The 24,743-nt window shown below is 40.7% G+C and overlaps 1 protein-coding gene across 1 annotated transcript in view; it reads right to left on the bottom strand.

Annotated features, from left to right (window-relative positions):
* Positions 1-24,743, bottom strand: part of Bach2 (BTB domain and CNC homolog 2) — a 340,193-nt gene that overhangs the window by 18,014 nt on the left and 297,436 nt on the right. Inside the window, exon 5 of the mRNA XM_027928350.2 lies at positions 153-1,751. Within this exon, the coding sequence (XP_027784151.2) occupies positions 153-1,751 (1,599 nt within the window). The remainder of the gene's footprint in view (positions 1-152; positions 1,752-24,743) is intronic.

The raw sequence follows: 24,743 nt of genomic DNA, 5'->3' as shown, positions 1-24,743 counted from the left end.
TGTATCCTGCCTCCATGGATTGGGGGAAGTCCCTTTACTATCACCTTTAGCCTTGGCAAATAAGAACAATCAGGGAGTGGTGGTGAGGGCAGGGAAAAGTCCAAAGAACGGAGAAAGTAGGTCACATGCTTGAACTTATGTGGGTTCCCTACCTCCTGGCCCCTGTCCTGCACGGGACACGACTCACTGTCTGCTTCTGAGAACGATCCAGATTCATCGCTGGAGTTGGTTCCGTAAGACTGCTCACATTTAATTTGGGGTCGGACTTGGTTGTACATTCCATCTCCCATCAGGCCCTGCTCCTGATGTTCCGTGGCAAGGAATCTGGCTCCCTGGGAACAGGGTGAGGAGGAGAACTCGCAGAGAGGGAGGCTGCAGGGTGAGCCCCCACTCCCATCCTCTGCGTAGGAATAGGAGGAGCAGGAGCTGGAAGTCCTGGTCCTGGTCTCCAGCGGGGGTGAGCGAGGGCAGACTTTGATTGGCACCGGGCAGCTGGTGTTGGGCCGCATCCTTCCTGGCAAGTGGTCAGCCATCAGCCCGCTGTGGGAGTAGGCCTGTGAGCTGGGGAGGGACTGGCCAGCTCCCACCCACAGACCCTTTGGCACCGGCTCGGAGAGGTCTTTGTCTAAATTGCTCACCCCAGAATACGAATGCACCGAAGTGCTCACTTGGTCACAAGCGCTCGAGGAGAAGATCACACTCCTCCGGTCCAGCTCTCCCTCCTGTTTACAGAGAGCCTCCAACCCAGGCCCCCTGAGGGGCGACCCCAGCGTGAAGTTGGACACATCCTTCTGGCCCACTTGGGGCTGTCCATAATTCCCTGTGAAAGGGGTGTAGTCAGTTTTAAGGTCACCCTGAGTGATCCCCTTGTCAAAAGGGCACGCTGAACCCCTGGCAAAGTGCTGCTGAGATGTACTGGGTAGTCCAGACAACTCCACACCTTTTGTTATACTGAATAGAGACCTTAAACAGGAAGGCGAGGACACGCTCCTGGATCTCTCCAGGCAGGTGGCTCCGGTGGGGGTGGTGGGGGCGGGGGCGGGGGCAGGGCTGGGCTGTTTGCGGTCCATCTCGACATCCCCCACTCTGTCCTTGATGTCAGACTCATCTCCCGACAGGCAGAGCGTGATGCTCTCTTCCTCGTTCTCTTCGCTGGGTGGCTCACTTTTGATCGGCCCCATGGCAAGCCCTGGCTTGAGGCTGTTGCCAGGGTTTTCTTCACTGAATGTGCTTGCGAAACCTGAGGTACTGTGTGATGATGCATTATAGACATTCTTGGTACATGCAAGCTGGTATTTCTTGTATCTAGGGTACTGGGTCAGTGCATCCTTTTCTGAGCTCCCCTTGGTGTCCGTGAGCATGTCGGACTCAGGTAGCAAGGCCTCTTCTTTCTCCGCTACTGGGAGGGCAGTGGCCTCAAAGTTGATGGGGCCTGGAAGCATCTGGTCCCTGGGGCAAGCCATCTTGGCTGTCTCTGAATCCATCGTCTCCTCCTCTTCTTCCTCCTCCTCTCCCGCGGAGTTCTCATGGTCCTCATGTGGGCGCTGGCACGCGGTGTCCTTTCGGCACACAAACAGGCCATCCTCGCTGTTCAGGAGCTGGGTCTGCAGGAAGCTGAAGCAGGAGTCCTCCAGGTTGTGCATGCGCAGGAACTCAGCACAGCGGATGACCTCGCGGATGTTTTCTCTGCTGAGTAACAGCTTGGCAGTGTAGGCAAACTGTAACAGCGGCCCAAAGCCCCTGGCAGTGACCTGCAAAACAAACAGGGAAATTGCCAACATTACCATCAGCACTGCTATTGTCCTGAATCCCTCAACTGAAGCAAGATAACCAGACACTGCTAATATCCCACAATAAAGACTGCAAAGGAGCAGTTAATCTCGTACTGGGTCAGCAATGATTCTGCTTCCAATAATTAGTGCCTGTCTCGTGCATGCCACTGCTATACTTCATCAGGGCACAAGCAGAATTGAAAATCACCAGGGTCAAGTGGCTGAACAAGATGACAACGGGTTCAGTGTTTACACTAATGAAATATCCTGGCAAAAATGCATGGAACAATGGGAAGCCTATTAATTTCCCTCCCAATCAGTCCTGTTGAGAGCTGTTCTCCACAAGGAGGGAGTGCTGTGACACTTCTTGCAGCTCACTCGAGCCAAAGAAAGCATTATCATTTTCTTGTCAACCACAGAACTGGCAACAGGGCCCTGTTAAAAACTCAGTCCATGGGGTTTCAAAAATAGTTTTTCCCTCACTAACAATGTTAAAAGAAACATTAAAAACAACTCCTATCTTGCTCATCCATCATGGTTTCTACTTGGGATTTTCAATCATCATGTCACACCTGATGTTATAATGATAGCGGAGATGATGACAATCAAAAGCAATGTTCTCAACAAGAAATTAACTCCTGGCCCACAAAGAATGGGGGTTAGAGAGCTAAGCAAACTGGCTGTCATTTCAATGGTTGGAGCTGCTGAGTGGCACAGGACACAGGCTATGCCTTCCCTAATTATTAGCAGCAGCTTCACCAGGCAGCTGCCTTCTTGCCTTGTAAATCATCAGGGGCTAAGCCTACTGTCATTTGCTGCTTATCCATTATATTTTACACAGATTGAAAATGTGGTACTTATGTACAGCTGGTACACTCACATCTGCACACACAATGACTTATACAATTAAAAATATGTTGCCTAACGTTCACTGTTCTTTCAGACGGAATGAATTAAAGTTTCTGGTATTTAGGGTAGGTGATCTTACCCTGTCTGTGACACTACACATCCTCTAGGTTCCTGCAAGCACTGCTGATCCCCTAAGAAGGAGAGGCAGGTCTACAAATCATGTGTACAAATAAAATGAAAACAGCAATCTTGGGCTCTTGCTGGAAGGTTTAGTAGCAGTGATCAAAAATTTCAGCTGGGGGAATGAATGCAGAGAAAGGCAGAATGGTAAGCTTTGGATCTGACTTCTGTATAAATTAAACTCACTGTAGCATACAGAAACAAACTGTTGCAAGGACCTGTATCCATTTTTCAAAATTCAACTTGGACATTGCCTCCTCTGGGAGCCCTCTTCAGTTCTTTTAGAGAGAATGAATGGCACTGTCTTCCCACCTCCTGTGGTCGGAGTGAGGATGTGTGCAGGATTCTCCAGGGAGCATCAATCCTATATCACTGCATTCCTTCCAGTAAGGGAAATTTTTTAGATCCATAACTGAATGGGATTTTAAATCTTAATATTTTGGAAGTACTTAAAATTCCAAACTTAAAAGAATTCTCTGTCAGATAACAAGTCCCAAGATATTTGGTTAAAAACAAGCAAACAAAAATCTATGTCTGCTAGACCCACACTATAGTTCTACATGGGTAATCAGTGCTGTTTCCCTTTACTGGTACTTATATCTGTTTTTATCATATGATGGTAAGCTCCTTCATTTCTCTAACACTGCATCTAACCTAACCAGAGTCTCTAACATGATACGTGTTTAGTAAAAGCTTGTATGTTACTGAATATGCCATAAGTCTAACTGTGCACCTAACATAACTATAGAAGGTGACAACACAGTATGATGGGTGGGTGTTGTCCTAAGTTAGTTTTGGAGCAAAGCATCATGTATACCAATTAACCAAACCAATCAACCAATCAAAGGCAGGTGAGAGTCCTTCTTTGTCTTGTCCCATAGTACCAGTAGTAAAGTGCAGCTCATCTGACCTACGTTTTTGAGTCCTATTAAACTGATATGGTAATAGATTCAGCAAATGTAGTACCTACTGTATCTGTTTTATGTGTATTTCTCCCAGAAACCTTAAAAGGGTATATGTAATACCTCAAGCAAGTGTGTATATATAGGTCACTAAAGAAGGAGATAAGAATGCTGCACAGCCAATTTCTTTCACGGCAACAGCTCCACTATAGACATCAACAGCAGAATCAAGGCAGAATTAACTCCCCCAGAAGTAAGCCTCTTCCACTACACTCTTAGGCATTTGCCAGTTGCTGAGTGATAATACACATCTTGAGCTCTGGCAAATGTGCTCTCTATATGGGAAATGTGGGAAATTGATCTTAATGCTATTTATACTTTTCATCTGGTCCTTCTCATATACCTGCCCTCATCACTGCTTTTTATTTATTTTTATGTTGTTGGGCTCAGTAAATCTTAAAACTATCCCCTATTGGGGGAGGGGTTGGGGCCTCTTTTCAAGAAAACTAACAAAGAAGCCACCTGCCACAGGGCTGCAAGAAGCTCTCACACAGGGTAGAGCTGACGCTTGAATGTGTGGATTGGACTGAGGATACCAATGAGCAAAATCCTTACATTGCAAATTGATGACACTCCTCAGGTCACTGAGTTTAAAATGATCATCACACGATCATTAAAGAATCATGAATAAATTGGTTTGGAAGAATACAAGGATGCTGCTTGCCATTGCCAGAACAATTAGGTAAAATAAATAAATAAATAAAAGGCAAGAAGGGTAGAAGTGAAATTGTTCCTATTCATAGATGACATCTTATATTTAGAAAACAAAAAATTAAACAGATGAACAAGTTTAGTCATGTTGTGGAATACAAAATCAGCATATAAAAATAAGCAGTGTTTCTATACACAAATAGTGAATTATCTGAAAAAGAAGTAAAAAAAAATCCTATTCACAATAATTACAAAAATACTTAGGAATAAATTTAACCAAGGATAAAAATCTCTACAATGAAAACTATAAAAAAATGAAAGAAATTGTGGACAAAATAAATCAAAGGATATCCTGAATTCATGGAATAGAAAAATTAATATTGTTATAATGTCCATTCTATCCAAAGTGATCTACAGGTTCAATGCATTCCATATTCAAATATCAATGCCATTATTTAAAGAACTAGAAACAAATATTGGAATTGTATGGAGAAGCATGGTTCTGTGTGCCTATAGCCTCAGCTACTTGGGAGGCTGAGGCAGGAGAATAACTTGAACCCAGAAGGTTGAGGTCAGCCTGGTGACACAGAAAGACACTGTCTGTAAACAACAACAACAACAAAAAACCAAAACTGTATGAAATCACAAAAGATACTGAAATAGCCAAAGAAATCTACAGCAAAAAAACACAGTAGGAGGCATTATGCTATCTGACTTCAAATATACTATATAAAGCTGTAGTAATCAAAATAGCATGTACTTGCATAAATAGAAATACAGACCAGTGGGACAGAATAGAGGGCCCATAAATAAATCCATGCATTTATAGATAGATGACTTTTGACAAAAGTGTTAAAAACAACAGTGGGGGAAAATGACCTCTTCAATAAATGGTGTTGGGAAAACTGAACATCCACATGTAGGATGAAAGTACACCTTATCTCAAACCAAATACAGAAATCAAGCTGAAATGACAAATACAAAAATCAAATGTAAGACCCAAAACTATGAAATTAGTAGAAGAAAGCATGGGGATAAGTTTTCATGACATTGGGCTATATAATTCTTCAGACATGTCTTCAAATATGTTGCCTCATAGTTCTGGATATGAGGTAATAAAAGCAAAAATAGACAAATACAATTACATCAAAACAAGAAGCTTCTGCACAGCAAAGGAAACAATCACCAGAGTGAAGAGACCATCTATGGAACTGGAAAAATATTTACCAACTATACATTCGATAAGGAGTTAATATCCAAAATATATAAGGAACTCAAGCAACTCAATAGCAAGAAAACAACCCAATTAAAAATGGGCAAAAGACCCAAATGGAAATTTTCCCCCCCAAAAATAAAAATAGACATACAAATGCCCAAAATCTTTATTAAAAAAGGTTCAACATTATTAAGCATATGGAAAAGAAAAATTGAAATCACAATGAGATATCACCTTATTCTTGGTAGAAATACTATTATCAAAAGGAAAAGTTAATAAGTGCTGGTGAGGCTGTGGACAAGGAAAACCTTTATATACTGTTGGTGGGAATGTAATTCAGGACATTCATTATAAAAACAGTATGGAGGGTCTTCAAAAACTAAAAATAGAACTACTATATAAACATCTCACTATTGGGTATACATCTGAAGGAAGTAAAATGAGAATGTCGAAGAGATATCTGCACTCTTCTGTTTATTACAGTATTATTCACAATACCCAAGGTATGGAGTATGTCTATCAACAGATGAATAGATTAAGAAAATGCAGTACATACACACAATGGAATACTATTCATCCATAAAAGGAAGGGAATTCTGTGACCTGTAACAACAGAGATAAACCTGGAGGACATTATGTCAAGTGATACAAGCTGGCACAGAAAGACAAGTGTGCATGATTTCACTTAAACGTGAAGACTAAAAATGTTGATTTCATAGAAGTAAAAAGTAAAATGGGACTGGGGTGGTTAGGGGATAGGAGGGATTGGGGAGATGTTGGTCATAGGATACATAATTACAGTTAGGAAGAAGAATAAATTTAAGAGACTGTATAGCATGGTGACTAGTTACAGATTTTATTCTTTCTTTTTTTATTGGTGGTGCTGGGGATTGGACAAGGGCCTGGTGCATGCCAAGTAGCACATGTTGTATTCCTGAAAAATGTTAAGAGAATGGATGTGCTCTCACCACAAAATGGTAATTATGTGAGGTAATGCATTTTTTAGTTAGCTAGATTCATCCATTCCACAGTGTATATACACTTCAAAACATTATGTCATACATGCTAAATATACACCATTTAACATGTTAATTTAAAAAACAAGAAATTAAAAAAAGAGACTGGTTTGTCAACTGTCACTCAAGCCTAAGGGCAGAGGAAATGCTGTCCTTACCATGAAATTTCAAGAGCCCATAACTAGCTTTTCTTCTACAGTAGTTTAAATTCTGGGTTGTCACACTCAGTTCTACAAAATTCTGTTCACCTTCTAGGTGCAGGGCTTTGTCTGGTGAGTACCAATTACCTTTAACCAAGCATCTTCTGGTGCCTAGCTATGCCTTCAAGGCAGCCACCATGGCCTCTGTTTTGTACCTAAGGGAACTGAGAGGCAGGGAAGTGAAGGAATACATACAAGGTTAAGTTGGTGGGGAGTTGGCCAGCCTGACTCTCTTCCTGCACTAACCACTGTGAGGGATGGACAAGTACATCACTCAGCCCTGTGCTCAAGAGATCTCTTGAGATCTATGATTTAGTTTTGTAGAAAAGGTACAAATAATAAAACGCTAATTACTGAGTAACAATGCAAGTAGGTCAACCAGGGAAGGGCCATCACAAGATTGTATGACTGTCAACCAAGAAATCCAGAGAAGTTCAAGAGAGGAGGAGACTGCTGAGGTCTGTGGGGTCCCTTGAACACTAGCAACTGCACACCTGGAGTGTAGTTTCTCCCCCCCATCTATGTCTTTGGGTCAGGGTTGCTTTGATACAATGGGTTCTTTATGCTCTGACCCTGAGATTTTTCCTAGGACTCTATATCCGATGAATTTCAGGCAATGTTAATAGTTCCAACAGAAAGCAAGTGCTCATCACACATGTTGGCCAGTATTAAAACAGGTAGAAGCTGTCTAAATATTGGTTTAGCCTTCATGGGAAGAAGAATACACTGTTCATTATTAGGAATCACTTAAATCCACTCACAGTACTTAAAAAGCAAATATTCAGGAACCAGTGTGAAGCTGTGTGTTCATGAAACTGTGTCCACAAGTCTGCATTATTTACTCTTTTTTCTTAACAAATAAGAGTCTGATAATGGGAAGAACAAGAAAGGGTGGGAGGTGGAGAATCATAAAATGACCCATAAAAATGGTATTTTTTAAAAAAGTAATGATCAGAAAGCTAAAGTAGAAAGAAGTGGCTAGAAATAGCAAACCAGTTCTATTACACTGATGTTGATGGAGTGCATCCCACTGCTCTAAGGAAAGCAGACATATCTAGGCTAAAATCCACTGGTTACTAATGGTCTAAAGCTATGATAAGTGCAAAGTACAATATTAGTGCAGCCTGGGATAATAGTCTTGCATTTTGAATGAAATGTTTTGGATGGATCATTTTGAAGAGTTCTTATTCATCACACTTAAATATTTTATTTCCTGGTCCCAGAATGTACAATGCACACTGTGCTACAGGTGAGATTGGAGAACACATAGGAAATAAAATAGAGTGGTCTATGTGGGGCTGAGAGCTGGGAAAGGTCAGGAAATAACACCCTTTTTGCTCCCTTTTTGGAACCAGGATTGAACCCAGGGGGCACTTAACCACTGAACAACATCCCAGCCCTTTTTATTTTTTATTTTGAGACAGGGTCTCACTAAGTTGCTTAGGGCCTTGCTAAATTGCTGAGGCAAGCTTTGAACTTGAGATTCTCCTTCCTCCGCCTCCTGAGTCACTGGAATTACAGGCATGTGCCACTACACCCAGCTCTCTGACTGCTTCCTAGTCAGCAGTTGGCACGGATAAGCAAAGTGACACTGACTTTCAAGTGTCAATCCTGAAAGAAATAAGGCCAGGCTATCAAACTTGTGGGCTATGATGTGAGTCAACACATTGATAATGTTAAAGATATGATCCATGTAAACTATGGCCCTTCACCTTCTATTCCTGTGGGCTCTAATTTATCATTTCTGGGTATCATGAAAAGAAGATGGGTTGATGAACACTCAGTGGGTGTGGAACACTTTTGGGTGGTATTTGCAGGACTAGGAGCTCACTCTCTTTTGAGATGCCCATTTGCGACTGGACAGAGCTAATGATGGAAACTTCTAACAATTTCATTGCAGGACTTTTACAGAGACCAGGCAGTTGGCCTTTGGGTATAGAAAATAGGATCTTAAAATTTTTATGAGATGTGGATATCATTCTCCACTTAAACCATATGATTGATTTTGGCAGTACATACTTGTGGCTGTAGCATGGAACTCATCTGTAGAATGTTGATCAGATTAAATGGGAGATCTGGGGACTGTCCCCTAGGAGAGGGGTGGCATGCTTATCAGGACCCCCTAATTACAGCCTTACAAAATATGGAATCTTGGGCCTTCAGGAAGACCATGTGCACTTTCCTGAAGAAGCTGTATCTCTTACACACTGCAGAAGTTGGGAAAATGAAAGTAACAAAGCCATGCTTGTGGGTTTCTTAAGTTTGTGGCTACTGACTATCCCTCCAGGATGTATCTGCACAGCAAAGCAGATAAAGTTGTTCTCTTGAATAAAGAGAACAACAATAGTGAGAACTCTGCCTGCCCTCCACACACCTGCACTGTATCCCACTCTGCAGGATGAAGATTTATTTAGTGAGGAAGCATCACTTTTAATCTTAATTATCTACAATTAATAGTCACATTATCACATATTTCTCCTCAAAGCAGCATGCTATGCAAGTATATCACCACATTTAGGGTGCATTTATTAGATTAATTACTCTCACTATTTCAACAAAGTTTCTGGTCATGTTAGTATTAATTTTAGACAAAGATAGAACAAATTTTGTTTTCCATTCCTAAAGCAACAATATAAAATATAAATAAACATCCAAATTGGTTTAAATATATCAACACTTCACACACACATATATACATACTTGCTTAAGAAAATCATTATCTGTGCTAGTGGATATGGCTTGAAGCATAAATTGTTTTTTCTCTCCTTGCAGGCTTTAGTTTAGGTCTGTAGCTGAAGTCTCTTTCCTATTTGTGAATCTGTCCCTGAAAATCTCTATCTGATCATTTAGTCTTTTACTATTTTTCATTTATCCATTCATTAATTCTCCAACCATGTGCTAGATACTCACTGTCATTATGTGAAGTTTGGGGGAACTGGCTTTTCTGGCTTTAAGTCACAACCCTTTTATCTGTGAGTTGTGTAAGGTTACTTAACCTTTCTGTGCTTTGGCTTCTCCACCTTTAAGAGAGGGATACTGATAGTGCCTTTCTTGTAATAAAAACTTTGGAATTGAATTTGGCATGGAGTAACAACTATTATTGCTGTTATTACAAATAAAATACAGCTGTCCCTTGGCATTCTCAGGGGAGTCATTCTAGGATACACCATAGATACCAAAATCCATGAACACTCAAGTCCCTTATATAAAATGATGTAGTATTCGCACCTAACCTATGCATATCCTCCTGTGCACTTTAAATCATCTCTGGATTACTTATAATATCTAATACAATGCAAATGCTACATTAATAATTGTTCTGCATTGTTTAAAGGGTAATGACAAGAAAAATGTCAGTACATGTTTGGTATACATGCAAAATTTTCTCTCAATATTTTTCTTCTGTGGTTTGGTTGAGTCTGCTAATGTTAAACTCAAGGATAATGAGGGCCAATTTGTATCAACTTTTTCTCCAAAGAGCTAATAAGTTGGCCAGAGGGATGCATATTTGATAAATTTTACAATATCATCTAAGCATGTCACAGAGGAATTTGCAACAGAGGTGAGGCAGTAACTGCTAAGGACATCCATGTGAGGCAACCTAGAGGAGGTGACATTTGCACTTGAGTGTTGAGGACTGAGTCAAAGTTCATCAGAATAAGTAAAACAAGGGCATGGCTCACTCTGTTCTTTCCTTCAGGCATTTCCTTGAATTCCACTTTTTTTTTTTTTTTTGTGGAGGAGCAGGTGCTAGGGATTGAACCTAGGGCCTTGTGCATGCAAGGCAAGCACTCTACCAATTGAGCTATATCCCCAATCCCTTCAAATTCCACTTTTAAAGTAAATGAGGCCTTTCCTGGCCTTCTTACTCACAATTGCCTTCCTTTACCCCAACACCAAAACAGCCTAAATGATTTGCTGGGCCCAGTGCAAGATAAAAACGTGGAGCATTTGTTCAGAGATTATTAAGAATTTCATGACAGAGACAGTAACACATTAAACTAAGTGCGCAGATCTTCTGAGCATGGAGACCTGTGCAACAGCACAGGTTGTATGCTGTGCAACCAGCCCTGCCAAAACACATACAAAGGCTACCTTCTCCTGTAGTTGGAATGGGCTCTCTAATTTTGGGGATGGGGGATAATGGCATCCCAGGGCAGAGGTCCAACAGTGGAACTCTGAGTTAAAATCAAAGATTAGCTAGCAAGGCTACTGGCATCAGCAGTATAGGTCAGGGGTTACTGACAGGACCTTGGCCATCTTGCACTGAAAATCATGGTCAGCCCACCAAGGTACTTTTTGATTGAAATAAGAAAGAAAATCATGTAGCTTCACTGAATACAGACCTGGCTTGAGTCTCTGTGATAGACAGTCATGTTCCCAGGGTAGTCAATCCACAGACCCAGACTCCCTGAAACCAACTCCCAAGAACTCTTGAGGGAGGACCCATGTTTTTGTGATCATTTCTCCTGTTACAATGGTTTAGAGAAGTGTACATCCTGCAGTTCTTCCTAAATCATGACTTAATGTAAACTTTTTTTTTTTTTAATTAGAAAAAACCTTTAATAAAAAAATTCAGAAACTGTTTAGATCAGACCCAAAGCTCTGTCTTTGGTTCCATCTATTTCCATAGCACTACTTTATTACACACAGAATAGGAAAATCTATTGGTTCTGACCAATTCCTATGACCTCTGTCACTTAATTTAATTTTAGTTTGAAACTATAAAGTCATGTGCTCATTATTTACTATTGTCTCTCAGTCTCATGCCAACTCTTCTTATATTCTCCTCTGTAATGCTGGGTTTTTTATGAATTCATTTTCCTAGGCTGGTTGACTTATTATTGGAGTCTGCCAATAAAGGACACTGGTAGGAGATTATAGGGTGCAAGAATGAGAAGCTATGGCTCCTTCTGTTTCTTGTTCTCTTTTTCTTTCCTTCTCTGGGAGTGGCTGCATCCCCAACTCCCTGCTGGAGTGTTCCGGAAGTAGCCATCTCTCCCACAGTGAATTCCTCTAGCATCAGCCCTCCTCCATGCCCACATGTCCCTTTATCTCCTCCAGCCCTAGGAGTATTAGATGCTTCCTCCAGTAATCAACCATTGGGTTAACTGTCCTTCTCTTTTCTGATCTTTCAGTCTTACAACACCTGTGTAACCAGCTCCCTGTTTCATATCCCCTCTGTTTGAAACACCTGGCATGGTATCTATCTCCCTGATTTAATCATCCATTTTATAGATAAGAAAGCCAAGGCCTAGAAAGGTGAAGGGATTTACCTAAAGTCATGTGGCATCACTAAAGTCTGATGACCATAGAGTTAAATTCTCACATTTTTCTCCTACCTGTTGCTACTTCTCTGAAGTGAATGAAACAGAGAAGAAAAATGATTTCATATGGAAAACCATCAAATTTCCTAACACTGTCTAAGATATTCAATTTCATATGCTTCTATTCAAAGGGATCTGCGTAAGAAGAAAGATGGATCTCAAACTTGGTTCTACCATTTTCATGATTCAGATTCCAGTCCTTAGATTTCTCATGAAAAATAAGGATGGCTGCTATGTTCCTCTCTTACTTGGTAAAATTCTGCAAATACTAGGAAGCCCTTTGATCACATGGAGATTCAATAAATTAGCAGGCTCTGCCTAGCATCATTCTTTAGAATCGAAAAGTTATCAAAGGAGAAATGCCTTTCTGATAGGAAGGTACATGGCATCAAAGCTTTGTTCCAGATTAGAAAGGCAGTCTGAATAGCTCATGTCTAGAGGGAACATCATGTGTCCCCTATCTGTGTCAACTGGCTCAGAATTATCACAGGGCTACATTACAGCTAAAACTGCCCCTCTGTATTTCTTTGTTTCAGGGTTGGTAAGAACAGAGTTGGGGAAGCAAACATGCATTTTTGGCTTTTCTGAGAACTGGTGATAAGTTGGGCCTGTGAATCCTTCATTTCAACTGGGTGGCCTTACCCTCTCACCTTGCCTCCTCTAAGTGTGGCATTCATTATTTTTTTGTTCAGGCATGGATGGTTATATTTCCAAGGTAAGTTGCAGGCAAAAATCATACGATATATTCATTTTTACTCTAACAGTATACAATGAAAATAGAAAATCTCCCTCCTGATGATTATGTAATGAAGTTCATGGAATAATTTTTTAAAAATCCAATTTCACTATAAGTGTAGATCCCAAAATAGACATAAAATAGTAGTAACTTTTTACATTTTTACAGTGTGAAATGAAAGTGAAAAGCATCCCACTCACTGATAACAAAGTAGTAAAACCTGCATCAAGGTTTATAGTTTCATTTGAAAACTGCTGCCAGATGAAAACTATTTTTAAAAAGAAGCGTTAGAAAAAAATCACCTAATTTCCATTTTAAATGATCCTCTCCCTAGTCAGGACGCCAATGATCTTCCTAGACCAAAATGTCCTTGAGTCAAGTTCTACTTTCACCCCCTTGACACCTCTAGTCATTTCGAACCAACCATCAACCACTTGATCTTCAACCAGAAAATACAAAATGATTTTGAAGTTGCCCAATGATGTGAAGTTCAGCCCCTCATTAAAGCCTTCTTACGGTTTTTCATTTAGGCCAAAATTCTCATCTTGGAAATTTAACCAGTGAGGAGTCCTTCTGCTCTCCTGTTGTCCTCTAAACCATTTGATTTTGACTACATCTATCCAGGGTTTTTGTTCCCTTCTCCAAGTTCTTCTTGCTTTTTTGTCTAATGGTCATTCTCTTTTACACACAACAGAGAATCTAACTCTGGGCTCTTTGCCATCCTTAACACTACAATCCGCTTCCAAGAGCTGCTGGGGATTTCCTCATCTTCTTACCTCCAAAGAAAACACAAGTTCATTGGCCTTGTCTGGGGCCTTCTTTGAAAAGTCTCTACTCATTTTGGGCCCAAGTTTTCTTGACACTACTTTTGTGGTTCCATACAGTTTCTCATAGTTCATGTTTTCCTACCATTTAAAACAAAAAACTGAACACAGAACTGCTAGAACAATTACTCCCCTTTGTTGAAGAAGGGTCCTCATCTAAACTTTGTTTTGAGCATTAGACTTTCTGAATTGTCTTTCTCTGTAAAGGCCTCTTTTTTCTTGTTTAAAAGGAAGAAAGCACTTTCACAATGTCTTAAACTCAAAACTATAAAACTCCTAGAAGGAATATAGGTAAAAACCTTTAGAACACTGGGCTTGGTAATGACTTCTTAGATATGACACAGAAAGCACAGGAAACCATGGCCAAACTCAACAACTGGGAGTGCACCAAACTTAAAACCTTGTGACAACCAAAGGACACAATTAACAAAGTGAAAAGGCAACTATGGAATGGGAGAAAATATTTGTAAACTATTTTACAAAACTCAAAAACAACAACAAAAAACTCAAAAATAATAACAAAAATCAATAACTCAATTTTAAAACAGGCAAAAGGCTTGAATAGACATTCTTTGACGATATATAAAGAGCCAACAAGCAAATGAAAAGATGCTCAACATCACTAATCACCAGAAAAATGTAAATTGTGAGCACAACAAAGTATCACCTTCCACCTATTAGCATGGATGCTATCACACAAAACAAAACCACAGGGCTGGTGAGAATGTGTAGAAAGTGAATCCTTAGGTTCTATAGATGGGATTGTGAAATGGCACAAATGCTATGGAAAACAGTATGGAGTTTCCTCAAGAAGGAAAAAAAATAGAATTACCATATGATCCAGCAATTCCACTTCTGGATATATATCCAAAAGAATCAGAGCAGAATGCTGAAGAAATATTTTCTCACCCACGCTCCTAGCAGCACTACTTACAACAGCCAAGAAGCGGAAGCAAACCAAGTGTCCAGTGATGGATGGGAGGATAAGCCAGTGTGGTAGATAATGCAGTGGAATATTATTCAGCCTCAGGAAGGAAGAAAATCCTGCAACATGCTACAATGCGGATGAGCCTGGTGGACATTATGCTAAATGGAATGAGCCAGTCACAAAAGACAAATAGTGTGTAATTCCACTCACACGAAGTATTTAAAAGCAGTGAAATTAATGCAAACAGCAAGTAAAATTGTGTTTATCAGGGGCTGGGGGAGGGGGGAAAAAGGAGAGTTAATCAGTGGAGTTAACAGAATTTCCAGTTTCCAAGGTGAAAAAGTTCTAAAGCTCTGTTTCACAATAGTGTGAATATACTTAACACTACTGAACTGTATACTTGAAAATTATAAGGATGATGAATGATATGTTTTTTTATTTATTTTTTAAATTTTTTCTAGTTGTAGATGGACACAATATATTTATTTATTTATTTTTATGTGGTGCTGAGGATAGAACCAAGTACCTTACACGTGACAGACAGGTGCTCTACCACTGAGCTGCAGCCCCAGCCCAAATGGCATGTTTTTAAAAATATCACAATAAAAAAGTCATGAAATATTTCAGACTGTGAAAAATCTCTTTGGCTATCATATACTCTAAGATGATACTATCTCTTTTTTTCTAAGAATCCTCTCGTGTTCTCTTGACAATGTCTTTTAGTTAGTAAGATTAGGAACCAAACAGCAACACACTCTTGCCTTCCCTATCCTCTGGAAGGTGAAATTGCCAATATGACAGATCAATGACCACTCAAGTATTTAATTGATTGAAGATGATTCTGGTAGCTATTCATATAATTGAAGTTCTGCCACGTGCCTCTCCTCTGACTAATTTTGTAAATGGGAATAAGAACATGGAGCCTATAATCACTAGATGACCCATGATGAGCTCATGCAACAATATTGATTGTTGCTTCTTTCTTTCTAATCTCCTCCTCTGGCTCTTCAGAGGGGTCCTTGTCCTCCTGTTTCTGTATTTGCTTACAGAACTTCTGAAATACAATGCCACTCTGCTTTTCTTCTAGGTGGTTACATATTTTATTTGAATACAGAATTCCTTTGCATACTCATATTTCCATGTGATGTCCTTTTCCCCAACAGGTTATCTGAATTTCCTAAAAATTCTATTTATTATCCTGATAAAAATCTCTAGTTCCAATTTAAAAAATTACTCTTGCTCTACCCATGGATAGAGACTGCAGACTACAGATATTGCTTCTGTCTTCCCTTTTTCCTTGGTTCATCTGATTATTCACCAAATACTTCACACTCCATATGCATGCCAAACCTGGTCAGCCTTCTGCCATAATTGGTGTCATGAATTGAGCAGGATATTCATCTCCTTCTTTCCCCCACCACTCTCAGCTCAAATCACATGCCTTGGGCACTGCAGTTTCTCAATAACCACAAGTTGGATAGACCTGCGCTAGCCCTAGCACTGCCCACTGGAGCAAGGAGATGGTTTGCGTCCCTTTTTCACATGACATATTTGAAGATACCCGTCATGCCTGGCTAGGATTTTTTTTTCTTCAAGAACTTAAGTCATATTTTCTGTCTGAAATCAAAATTGAAGAACTGATAGATCACATGTCTCTTGTAGAAATGAGACTTTCCTCTTGACCTCTGGAAGCAAGAGGGTTGACATGTCAGTAATTCTCTGAGAGCCATGACCAGTGCTACCAAGAGAGGAGGTTGGAGCAACTTGTCTGCTGCCCTTTTTCTCTTTTATTTCAAAATAGGAGTAAGGAAGAACATGCTGAAGAAATGGAGATAGTATGTTTGAAAGGCTTTTGAGAGACAAACACTATAAAGTTTGAAGCAATGTGTATCATCTTTTCAAGCTATCAATGGTACACATTGCTACTGGTCTTGCAGAGGAAGAAAGCTGGAGTTTGCCTCATCAGTGGGGCTTATATAACCGCAAAAAATAGTTACTTCTCCAGTTTTTGTTTCCTTCATCTAAGTCCTTTACTGACTGCCACATAAAAGTATCTGAGACACATTGCCTGGATTCCCAAAGGTGTAAGTGGGGGTAAAATCATCTGTGGAAATCAGACTTTGTGCCAAAGGGACTGTACACTGAATTTTCCCTCCTTCTCATGTCTCTGCAATGAGCTTTGCTGATGGAGAACAGTTAGGCCGAAGCATTGCTGGCACTGCCTGTGCTCTGAAGATTTAAGCACTGCCATTAACACAAAACCCCCTATATGTGAATTGGACAATGGCTGCCCTGGAGCTAAAGGGCAAGTAGACAGAACATGCAGCTCTGTAGTGCACAGGCTGCAGAAATGGTTATGACACAATGCCTACACACGTGGATCAGAGCACCAAGACAGTGATATCACTCAGCCACCATCCTTTAACAACTGAGTTCTAATCTTTCCTATATATGATTCCTGTCTGTCAAGGGAGGGAATGAAGAGGCAGCCAATGTCATTCATCAGCAAGGCCACAGTTACCATTTTTGCCTAGATCTGCTGAGTTCTTGCCTTGCCCTTCCCTGGGACAATAGGGCTCTAGGCTTGTGTATGACATGAACAGGAACTGGGAGCAAGTTTTTGCTTGAAAGAGCATGAGTCTGGGACTTTAGGTTGTTGGGACGTGAGGGCCAGGTCCTATTTTTATCAATGGCGTCATCTCTGGCAGCAGCAGAGCTGACGAGGTAGGGGAGGCAGAAATTTCCAATAATGACTGGAAGGGGTCTTGTCCAGTTTCTGTGGGGCTGAAACATGCTTTTCACACTAACTTGGGGGATGATGAGAAGGGGAAATAAGTCACAGGTGCATCCAGAATGTACCTTGGAGGCTGTTCTGGGCCATCTATTTTGAATGTAGCTTGGAACATTATGAAAAACCTCTTTACTCATAGCTCCCAACTGGGAAAACACCTTTTCTACTATAAATCAAGATATCCAAACATCCTGAAAATGAATTTTTGTTTTTTTGACAAATACCAAATCTCAAGAATACCAGGTGTTCTTGTTATGGGTGAATCGAAATATTTCTGAGCATGCCTTTAAGGACGCAGGTTAAGATGCCTACAATACCTAAGGGTGTTCCAGTATTTTGATGGAATTTGAGTCACTGAAGCTTCAAATCAGAAACCTAAAAAACCCTAACAAAAAACAAGTCCCCCAGTGTCAAATATCTGGTTCACAAGAGGGAGGATCCACAGGGCTCAGTCACAGTTGTTTTACAGTAGCTTACCAGAATGATGTAGCTTTGAAAAGCTCGACTAAGCTATCAGGTGCCTGGAAAGCATCATCATTTCTTTCTTTAACAATTGTGTAGGAGGCTAGGGCTTAAGAATCTCTAGGTAGAGTCACCATTGTGGTAAAAATACAGAGACTCAAAGCAAAAGGGAAGACAAACACTGCTTTTATACCCCACTCCTCTGCTTATGAGCTCTCCTCTCTGTTGATTCCTTCTCTCCTCTCTCCTGTTATTTCCATGATCTCTCTGGAGAGTCAATCAAAGAGAGGTTGGGGAGTCTGTGAGTTAATGTTCCTGATATGGACTATGTTTCAAGCACCAACTCCCTGCTTTAGAGAGTAAATTTAACACTCTGGTCTGACTTCCAATTTCCCCCCAAATCTACTCCTTTTTCAGTCTCATCTCTAGTTATCTTCTGGAGTCAGAGTCTCAGCCCTTCCTTTGACTTCTAACATTTGTTCAAGTGGTACCCACTGTCTGGATGTACTCCTGATATTGCTTCCCCAATTCTGCCTATGTACAAATGTACCTATTGAAAAACAATGAAGGATAGGGATGGGGGTATCCATCAACATGGAATAAAGGGGCTAAGGGAAACACAAAGGAAGCATCAATTAAACTGGATCCTCTTCTCTGACCTGAACAAAGAACACTTCTTACAGACCACCAGTCTTGGTATTTAATCACAAAAATGCTGTTGTGCATTATTATCTGAATATTCCACTGTAGAACTCCATTCAGGAATTCTTCAAAGTCAAGAATCAAATCTTCTAATTCTCATGTGTCTTCTGCATGAATTTTAATAAAACACTTGCACTGTGAATTGGGTTTGTTATTTTTTGGAAGGCAGTAACATTACACAATAATGAAAGGTCATGATTTCATGTCAATCAGATGATATAGTATTCAAGACATGCTACATGATAGCAAATCTCTAACTCACAAAGAAATGCTAAGGCTACATGTGTTTTTATATATGTACAAGGCATCTGGCAGAAACAAGATATTACTAAATAATCAATGTGAAAATATTACTTGAACATTTACTGCTTGGAATGCTGAGGTGAACTTGAAAGAAGCCAAAACACAGTTTTACCCTGGAGGAACTCAGAGTGTATGAGTGGGACATAAAACAAGTGGAGAATAACTAAATGCTAGCCTATACATGGAGCAATAGAAGATGAGAGAAGAGAGGCGGTGTGTGCTAACAACACTAAGCTTGATGGGAGCAGGCTGGGAGACAGGAAAGCTCAAAACCAACACAAGTCAGCCTTTGACTTCCAAGTACTGCAATCCTGATGTTGGCAATTGTTAAAAACAACCTTGTGGCTTTCTAAGAAGAGATCTTCCATAAGCACTTAGGATTAACACCCTTTTCTACCTAAGAAAAACAAGTGCCCTCCATCCTGCATAAAGGAAACAATGAATGGATGGGAACAATGTGGTAGAAAAGAGAGAGGACTCTTTGGGAAAAGGAGGACAGTGCATGGAAAGTAATAAACAAAACAGATGGGGTGCCAGGAGAGGACTCACCTACCATCTCTGTCAGAGCTGCAGGAGGAAGGGAAAAAAGCCCCAGAGCTAGTGTGAAATGAAGGCTGGGAGAGGAGAGTGAGTATGCTAACCTAGTCCTTCCTTAGCCTGTTAAGTCAGAGGAAGAGAACCTTAGATCTAGGGCAGCCTGAAAAAATGTAAAATCAATCTTCAATGCTAAAGTAGGAGAGATGGTTATCAGGGAAGACATTTCAGAAAGTTAAATGGGGAAAAGGAATACAAGACAAGCAGGTAGAATTGTGAAATGTCTAAGAAACAACACAACCAGGGAAAGGTGGGCAGTCAGAGTTCAGAGAATACTGACAGCCAGCGAGGCCATGTGAGCTCAGTCCGCCATGAGAAGGAAGGGCAGCAACATACTGCCAGCCCCCAGGGAGGACCTTGCATAGCCCTGTTCCCAGTCTTGTGTGCTTGAAGCAAAGCACCGCCCAGCCAGGCTGTGAAAACCACTCCACATTCTAACTCTTGGTGGGAAGAGAATACAGTCTGCTCCTCATCATGGTCATGGACCAGACATCAGAACCCTTCATCTGGCATATGGAAGGAATAGAGTGTCAAACGGGTTTATTATTGCACCTGACCAGATAATTAGGTAATTAACACTATTAACTGAACTGGCACATTCATACATGCATCTACATATTTCCAGGGAGGCATATTTTTCAAAAATGTAATATTAAGTGAATTTTTATTACAATTTTTTTTCCCAGAGAACATTTCATAACTCAAAAAGGATGCCAGCATGTTTCTTTTCTGTGCCAGGATGGCCCTTTTGCACTTTGTTAAGCTGGACTGCGAACAAGGAAGAAAAGAATTTGTTTCTGGTCCCCCATGGATCTTACAACAAATCCCGCCGTGCTGGTTGGCTTCTTTGTTCATATGCTCAGGCCCCCACCTGGGTGGTGCACTATTCTAGGAACCTGGCCTTGCGGAAAGAGAGGAGACCAGGAGAGGGAGCACAAGAACACAAGATATTTATAAATCTGGGTGGCAAAGAAAGTCACAGAAGGAGAACAAGGCAGAGCGGCAAACTGCCTCAAAACACATGTGGAGTATGAATGCTGGACTTTTTTTTTTTTTTTAAGGAGGAAAAAGGAATTTTGAACTTGTGTGTTCATCACTTAGAATACATTTTTAGATGAACAAACTGAATGCAGACCTAAAAAAGGCCATTTCATTATGTTAGTCCCAGATGATGACTTTACTTTAGGAACTGCCACATTTGTCAGCAATTAGTAACACTTTCTAGCTACTCACCTCCTCCTAGTTCACATTCATCCCAGTATACAGTGATACAGGAGCAAATGCGTCAAATGGCAAGTGTGCAGTCAGAGAGAAACCAGTGGATTTCGGTTACACTACAGGGCTTAGCTGGATTAGGTGTAGAGGGTGAGGATTGTGTCACCCAAGAAAAGGCAATGGGACCAGAGTTTTCTCCCAGAATGGGGATTCCCAATTCAGGATGCTGTAAATGAACACCTTTGCAATGTAAAGTATAACTCACTTTTTCTTTTAAAAAATAACATGCTATTTTCCATGGTTCAATTTCCATGGTTCCTTAGTCTTAGGTGCTGGGGCAGGGGTATAAAACAATAAATAAGAAGGAAAAGGTGGGATATGTAGCTCAGTGGTGGAGCACTTGCTTAGTGTGCATGAGGCCCTAGGTTCAATCTCCAGTAGTGTCAAAACAACAACAACAACAAAAAAGAATGAAGGTATATCTAGCCAGACTGTGGACCCATGGGTCAGAGACAAGTCATAGGTAATTGCGAGATAGTATAAGAGATAATAGAGAATGTATGGCTGCTGGTGAAAGGACATCCAATTCTGAGAAAGTGAAATATAAACTGATGTATGAGGGAGGGTTAGCCAGGTTTTGGGTGAGGAACTGGCATACCAGATTGAAGGAGATGTGCAAAGACACACAACAGAATACAGGAGAGTGTGTGGCAAGAGTATAGCAGGTATGTGCGGGGGCGCAGATGACACTGGAAAGGAGAACAAGTGGAGGCTGGGAAGGCCATTCTATGTCACACTGAGGGGTGTGTCTAGCAGGAGGACATTCAGGAGATCACCCTGGCTGTATTTGGGGAACAACCTGAATGGGAACAGGACAGTCACAGAAGTCCTAGCAAATGCCAACTGTGGCCAGAATGCAGATGGTGGTGATAAGAAGAGAGATACAGATGGATTAGAGAGGCCATGAGGAGGAGGAACTGCTGGTGTGTGAGAACACAGGACACTTTAACACCCAAAATGATTAAAACAGCATCACACTGCTTCTAACAAATTACTAAAGCTACAAGCTGGATACCCTATGGAGGAAACGGGGTTCAGGTTGGAAGCCATTTGGGATACTTTGCCATATGTTGGTTACAATAGGAGTTGTATAAAGCCCACAGACATAACCAAGGCAGTTTAGGTTTCAGAGTTATAAATTATTGAGGAGGATGGGGCTAAGAATTCTGTAGGTTAGAATGAAGGGGACACCACTGATGCCAGTCAGTTGTTTTAGCTACTGCCTGATGTAGGATTTTCAAAATCAGCAAATTGCCCAACAGATCATTCTGGTGTGGCAAAGTGAAACAGATGAAAGTTCTTTAAGGATGAGAAGGTCGGTTTTATTTTTTAAATAGATGAACTAGTATAAGGTCAGATGATGTGTAGCCCTGGTTAGAGATGGGGAAAAGCAAGGGAAAGGCAACCTTCCTCTCGGGTCCATTTTCTGATTTTCATGGAAGTCCCGGGACAACCAGCTTTATGGCCAGGATCTCCACTAGGCCTCTAGAAGCTACTTCCATCATCACCTGAGTGAACTTCAAGCTTCGAAGTGGACTTTCTGACTCAAGCCCTCCTGCGTCCTTCTTACAAGGATTTTTGTGATTATGTTGAACCCAACTGACTTATGCAGCGTAATCTTTCCACATCTCAAGATCCTCCACTGCCACAGCTGCAGAGTTTCTTTTGTCACCCAGGTAACTCATTCACAGGTTTAAGAGATTAGGAGCTGGGCATCTTGGGGACCATTATTCTGCCTACCATGCTGGGTTAATATCAAATTGGCATAGCTATCTTCAGTGTCTCAAACTCAAGTCCCCAGACAAAGGCAGACCCTTGTATAAGGTGGCTTAGACAGTAAAGTCTATGTGATCAGGTGGCCCGAACTGAGGAAGTCATCAACAGGTAAGTGAAGGAAAATGATAAAAATATACTTCAGATTTCAGGTGTTTCTCCCTCGCTGGCTGTCATTTAAAGTTTCACTTTCTTCAGCATATGTTTTTGTTATTTCTTATGTAAAAATAAATTTCTAGTGCTGGGTCCATGGTATCTTCTGTGGGGTACAGGGAAACTAGAGCTGGAGACACTTGCTGAGTCTCTAAGTAGACAGCTGAAGGATCTGTGACCTTGAAACTTCATTTTCCCACCTGTGTGAAACACAGATGCTCACATCTTAAAAAGCATCACTATAATTGTCTCAGAAGCAAGGGGTTCAGGACATGGGCTGCGTTGCCTGGGCTCATATACAGCATCCTCTGCTTAAGAGCTGATTTTTCGGCAAGTCACATAACCTCTCTTGCCTCAATTTCCTCATTTAGCACGTGGAGATAATAACAGTAGTAATCCCACAGCATCAGTGAGTTGAACATCTAAAGTGCACGCAGCAGTGCCTGGCACACAGTGAATACTCAATAAAGGATATTTTTTGGGTCATCATCATCATTGTAAACAAGGAGGACACATAAGTGACAAAATTTAGCCCTTTTTCTTAGTGCTGGGTCAGGTGACTTTTAAGACTGAGGTTTGATGAAACTCAATATATCAGAGGAGAAAACTACCCTGGCATCTTCATTTCTCATGCATCATGCCATGTTAGCAAAATCTTTTAATATTTCTCCTTTCCGCTGATTAAAAGGCACTGAGACAAGGTTGATAGGTAAAAATTACTGTCCTGTGATCACCTGCTGACCTTGCTAATAAATCTTAACTTAATTAAGCCTATGTATCTTTTTTTTTGTAGAACAGGGTATAACAAAAACTAGAGGTCTAGGGGCTTCAGCTTATTTACTACTTAGTGCCATCTGGCATGGTAGTGCACACCTATAATCCCAGTTGAAGCAGGAGGACGGAAAGTTCAAGACCAGCCTGGGCAACTTAGAGAAACATTGTCTCTCTCTCTCTTACACACACACACACACACACACACACACACACACACACACACACAAGGGGTTGGGGTTGTAGCTCAGGTGTAGACGGCCCCTAGGCTCAATTCCCAGCATGCGCCCCTCTCTTCCCCCACAGCTTGGTCATAATTGTATGCCCGTAAATAAAAATGCTATAATTTTCTTGGATTAAGAATCATTTTCAAAAGGTAGGCAATACACATCTCTATTTAGTAGTTTTTAAAGTAAGTTGTTGCAAGGTCCAACAAGTCAGTTTTAAGAGCAGGCCTTCAAATAGCTCTCCTCCACTTGAAATCTGAAGTGTGGAAGTGGAGTGGATGTATGTTTTACTGAAAGAGTCAGCAAGAGAAAATAGAGTACACTCACAGCTGTATCAAGCCAGAATTAATTTATATGGTGAATTTCAATCAGACTCAAAATTGGCTTATGTTACCCATTTAAAAATCCTATTGATTTAAAGCTTCATGATGATATTTTCTGGGAGAGGAGGTCCTTATTCTGAGAGTCAAGCAAAGTTTTGGATGTAGATTTTTTCCTTTTATTTTCAGAAGAATTTCAAGGGGGCAGAAATTGCTAATGGAATACAGGAACAGAAATGAATATTATATCTCTACTTGTTAACAACTACTCTGGTATTAAACTTGACTGATTTTGTTCTGTCCAAGTGGCTGAATTCCTTTCACCTTATCATCACCTTTTTAGACAGATTTTAACAACTTTACCTTTTTTCTTTTGTCTTTCTCTCATTTCTGTCTTCTGTTCAAACACTTCTATAAAATAGTGTTCTTCTTTAAAAAAAATACAACTCTAAGTCCCTCAACTTTCTTCCTGTGCTCCTTGGTCTGCTTATTTTAGGAATGGCTTGAATGACTCTTTGTTTTTCTGATGCAAAAATCTTTGTGATTTTGCTCAACTCATTCATTTGGTATACAGCAGGTACTCAGTAAGTTTGGTTTCTTCCTTCTTTCTCTGCTTGGCCTCTGACTGGAAGTGCACTTCTTCCTTTAGTCTTTGGTTTGGAAAACATTTGCTGAATACTTGACTCTAAGAGCCTCCTTCAGAGTCTACAT

The sequence above is a fragment of the Marmota flaviventris genome, chromosome 6, assembly GCF_047511675.1.
Source record: "Marmota flaviventris isolate mMarFla1 chromosome 6, mMarFla1.hap1, whole genome shotgun sequence".
Taxonomy (NCBI): Eukaryota; Metazoa; Chordata; class Mammalia; order Rodentia; family Sciuridae; genus Marmota; species Marmota flaviventris.
The sequence above is the reverse complement of the archived record's forward strand: the minus strand, read 5'-3'. Positions and strand labels throughout refer to the sequence as shown.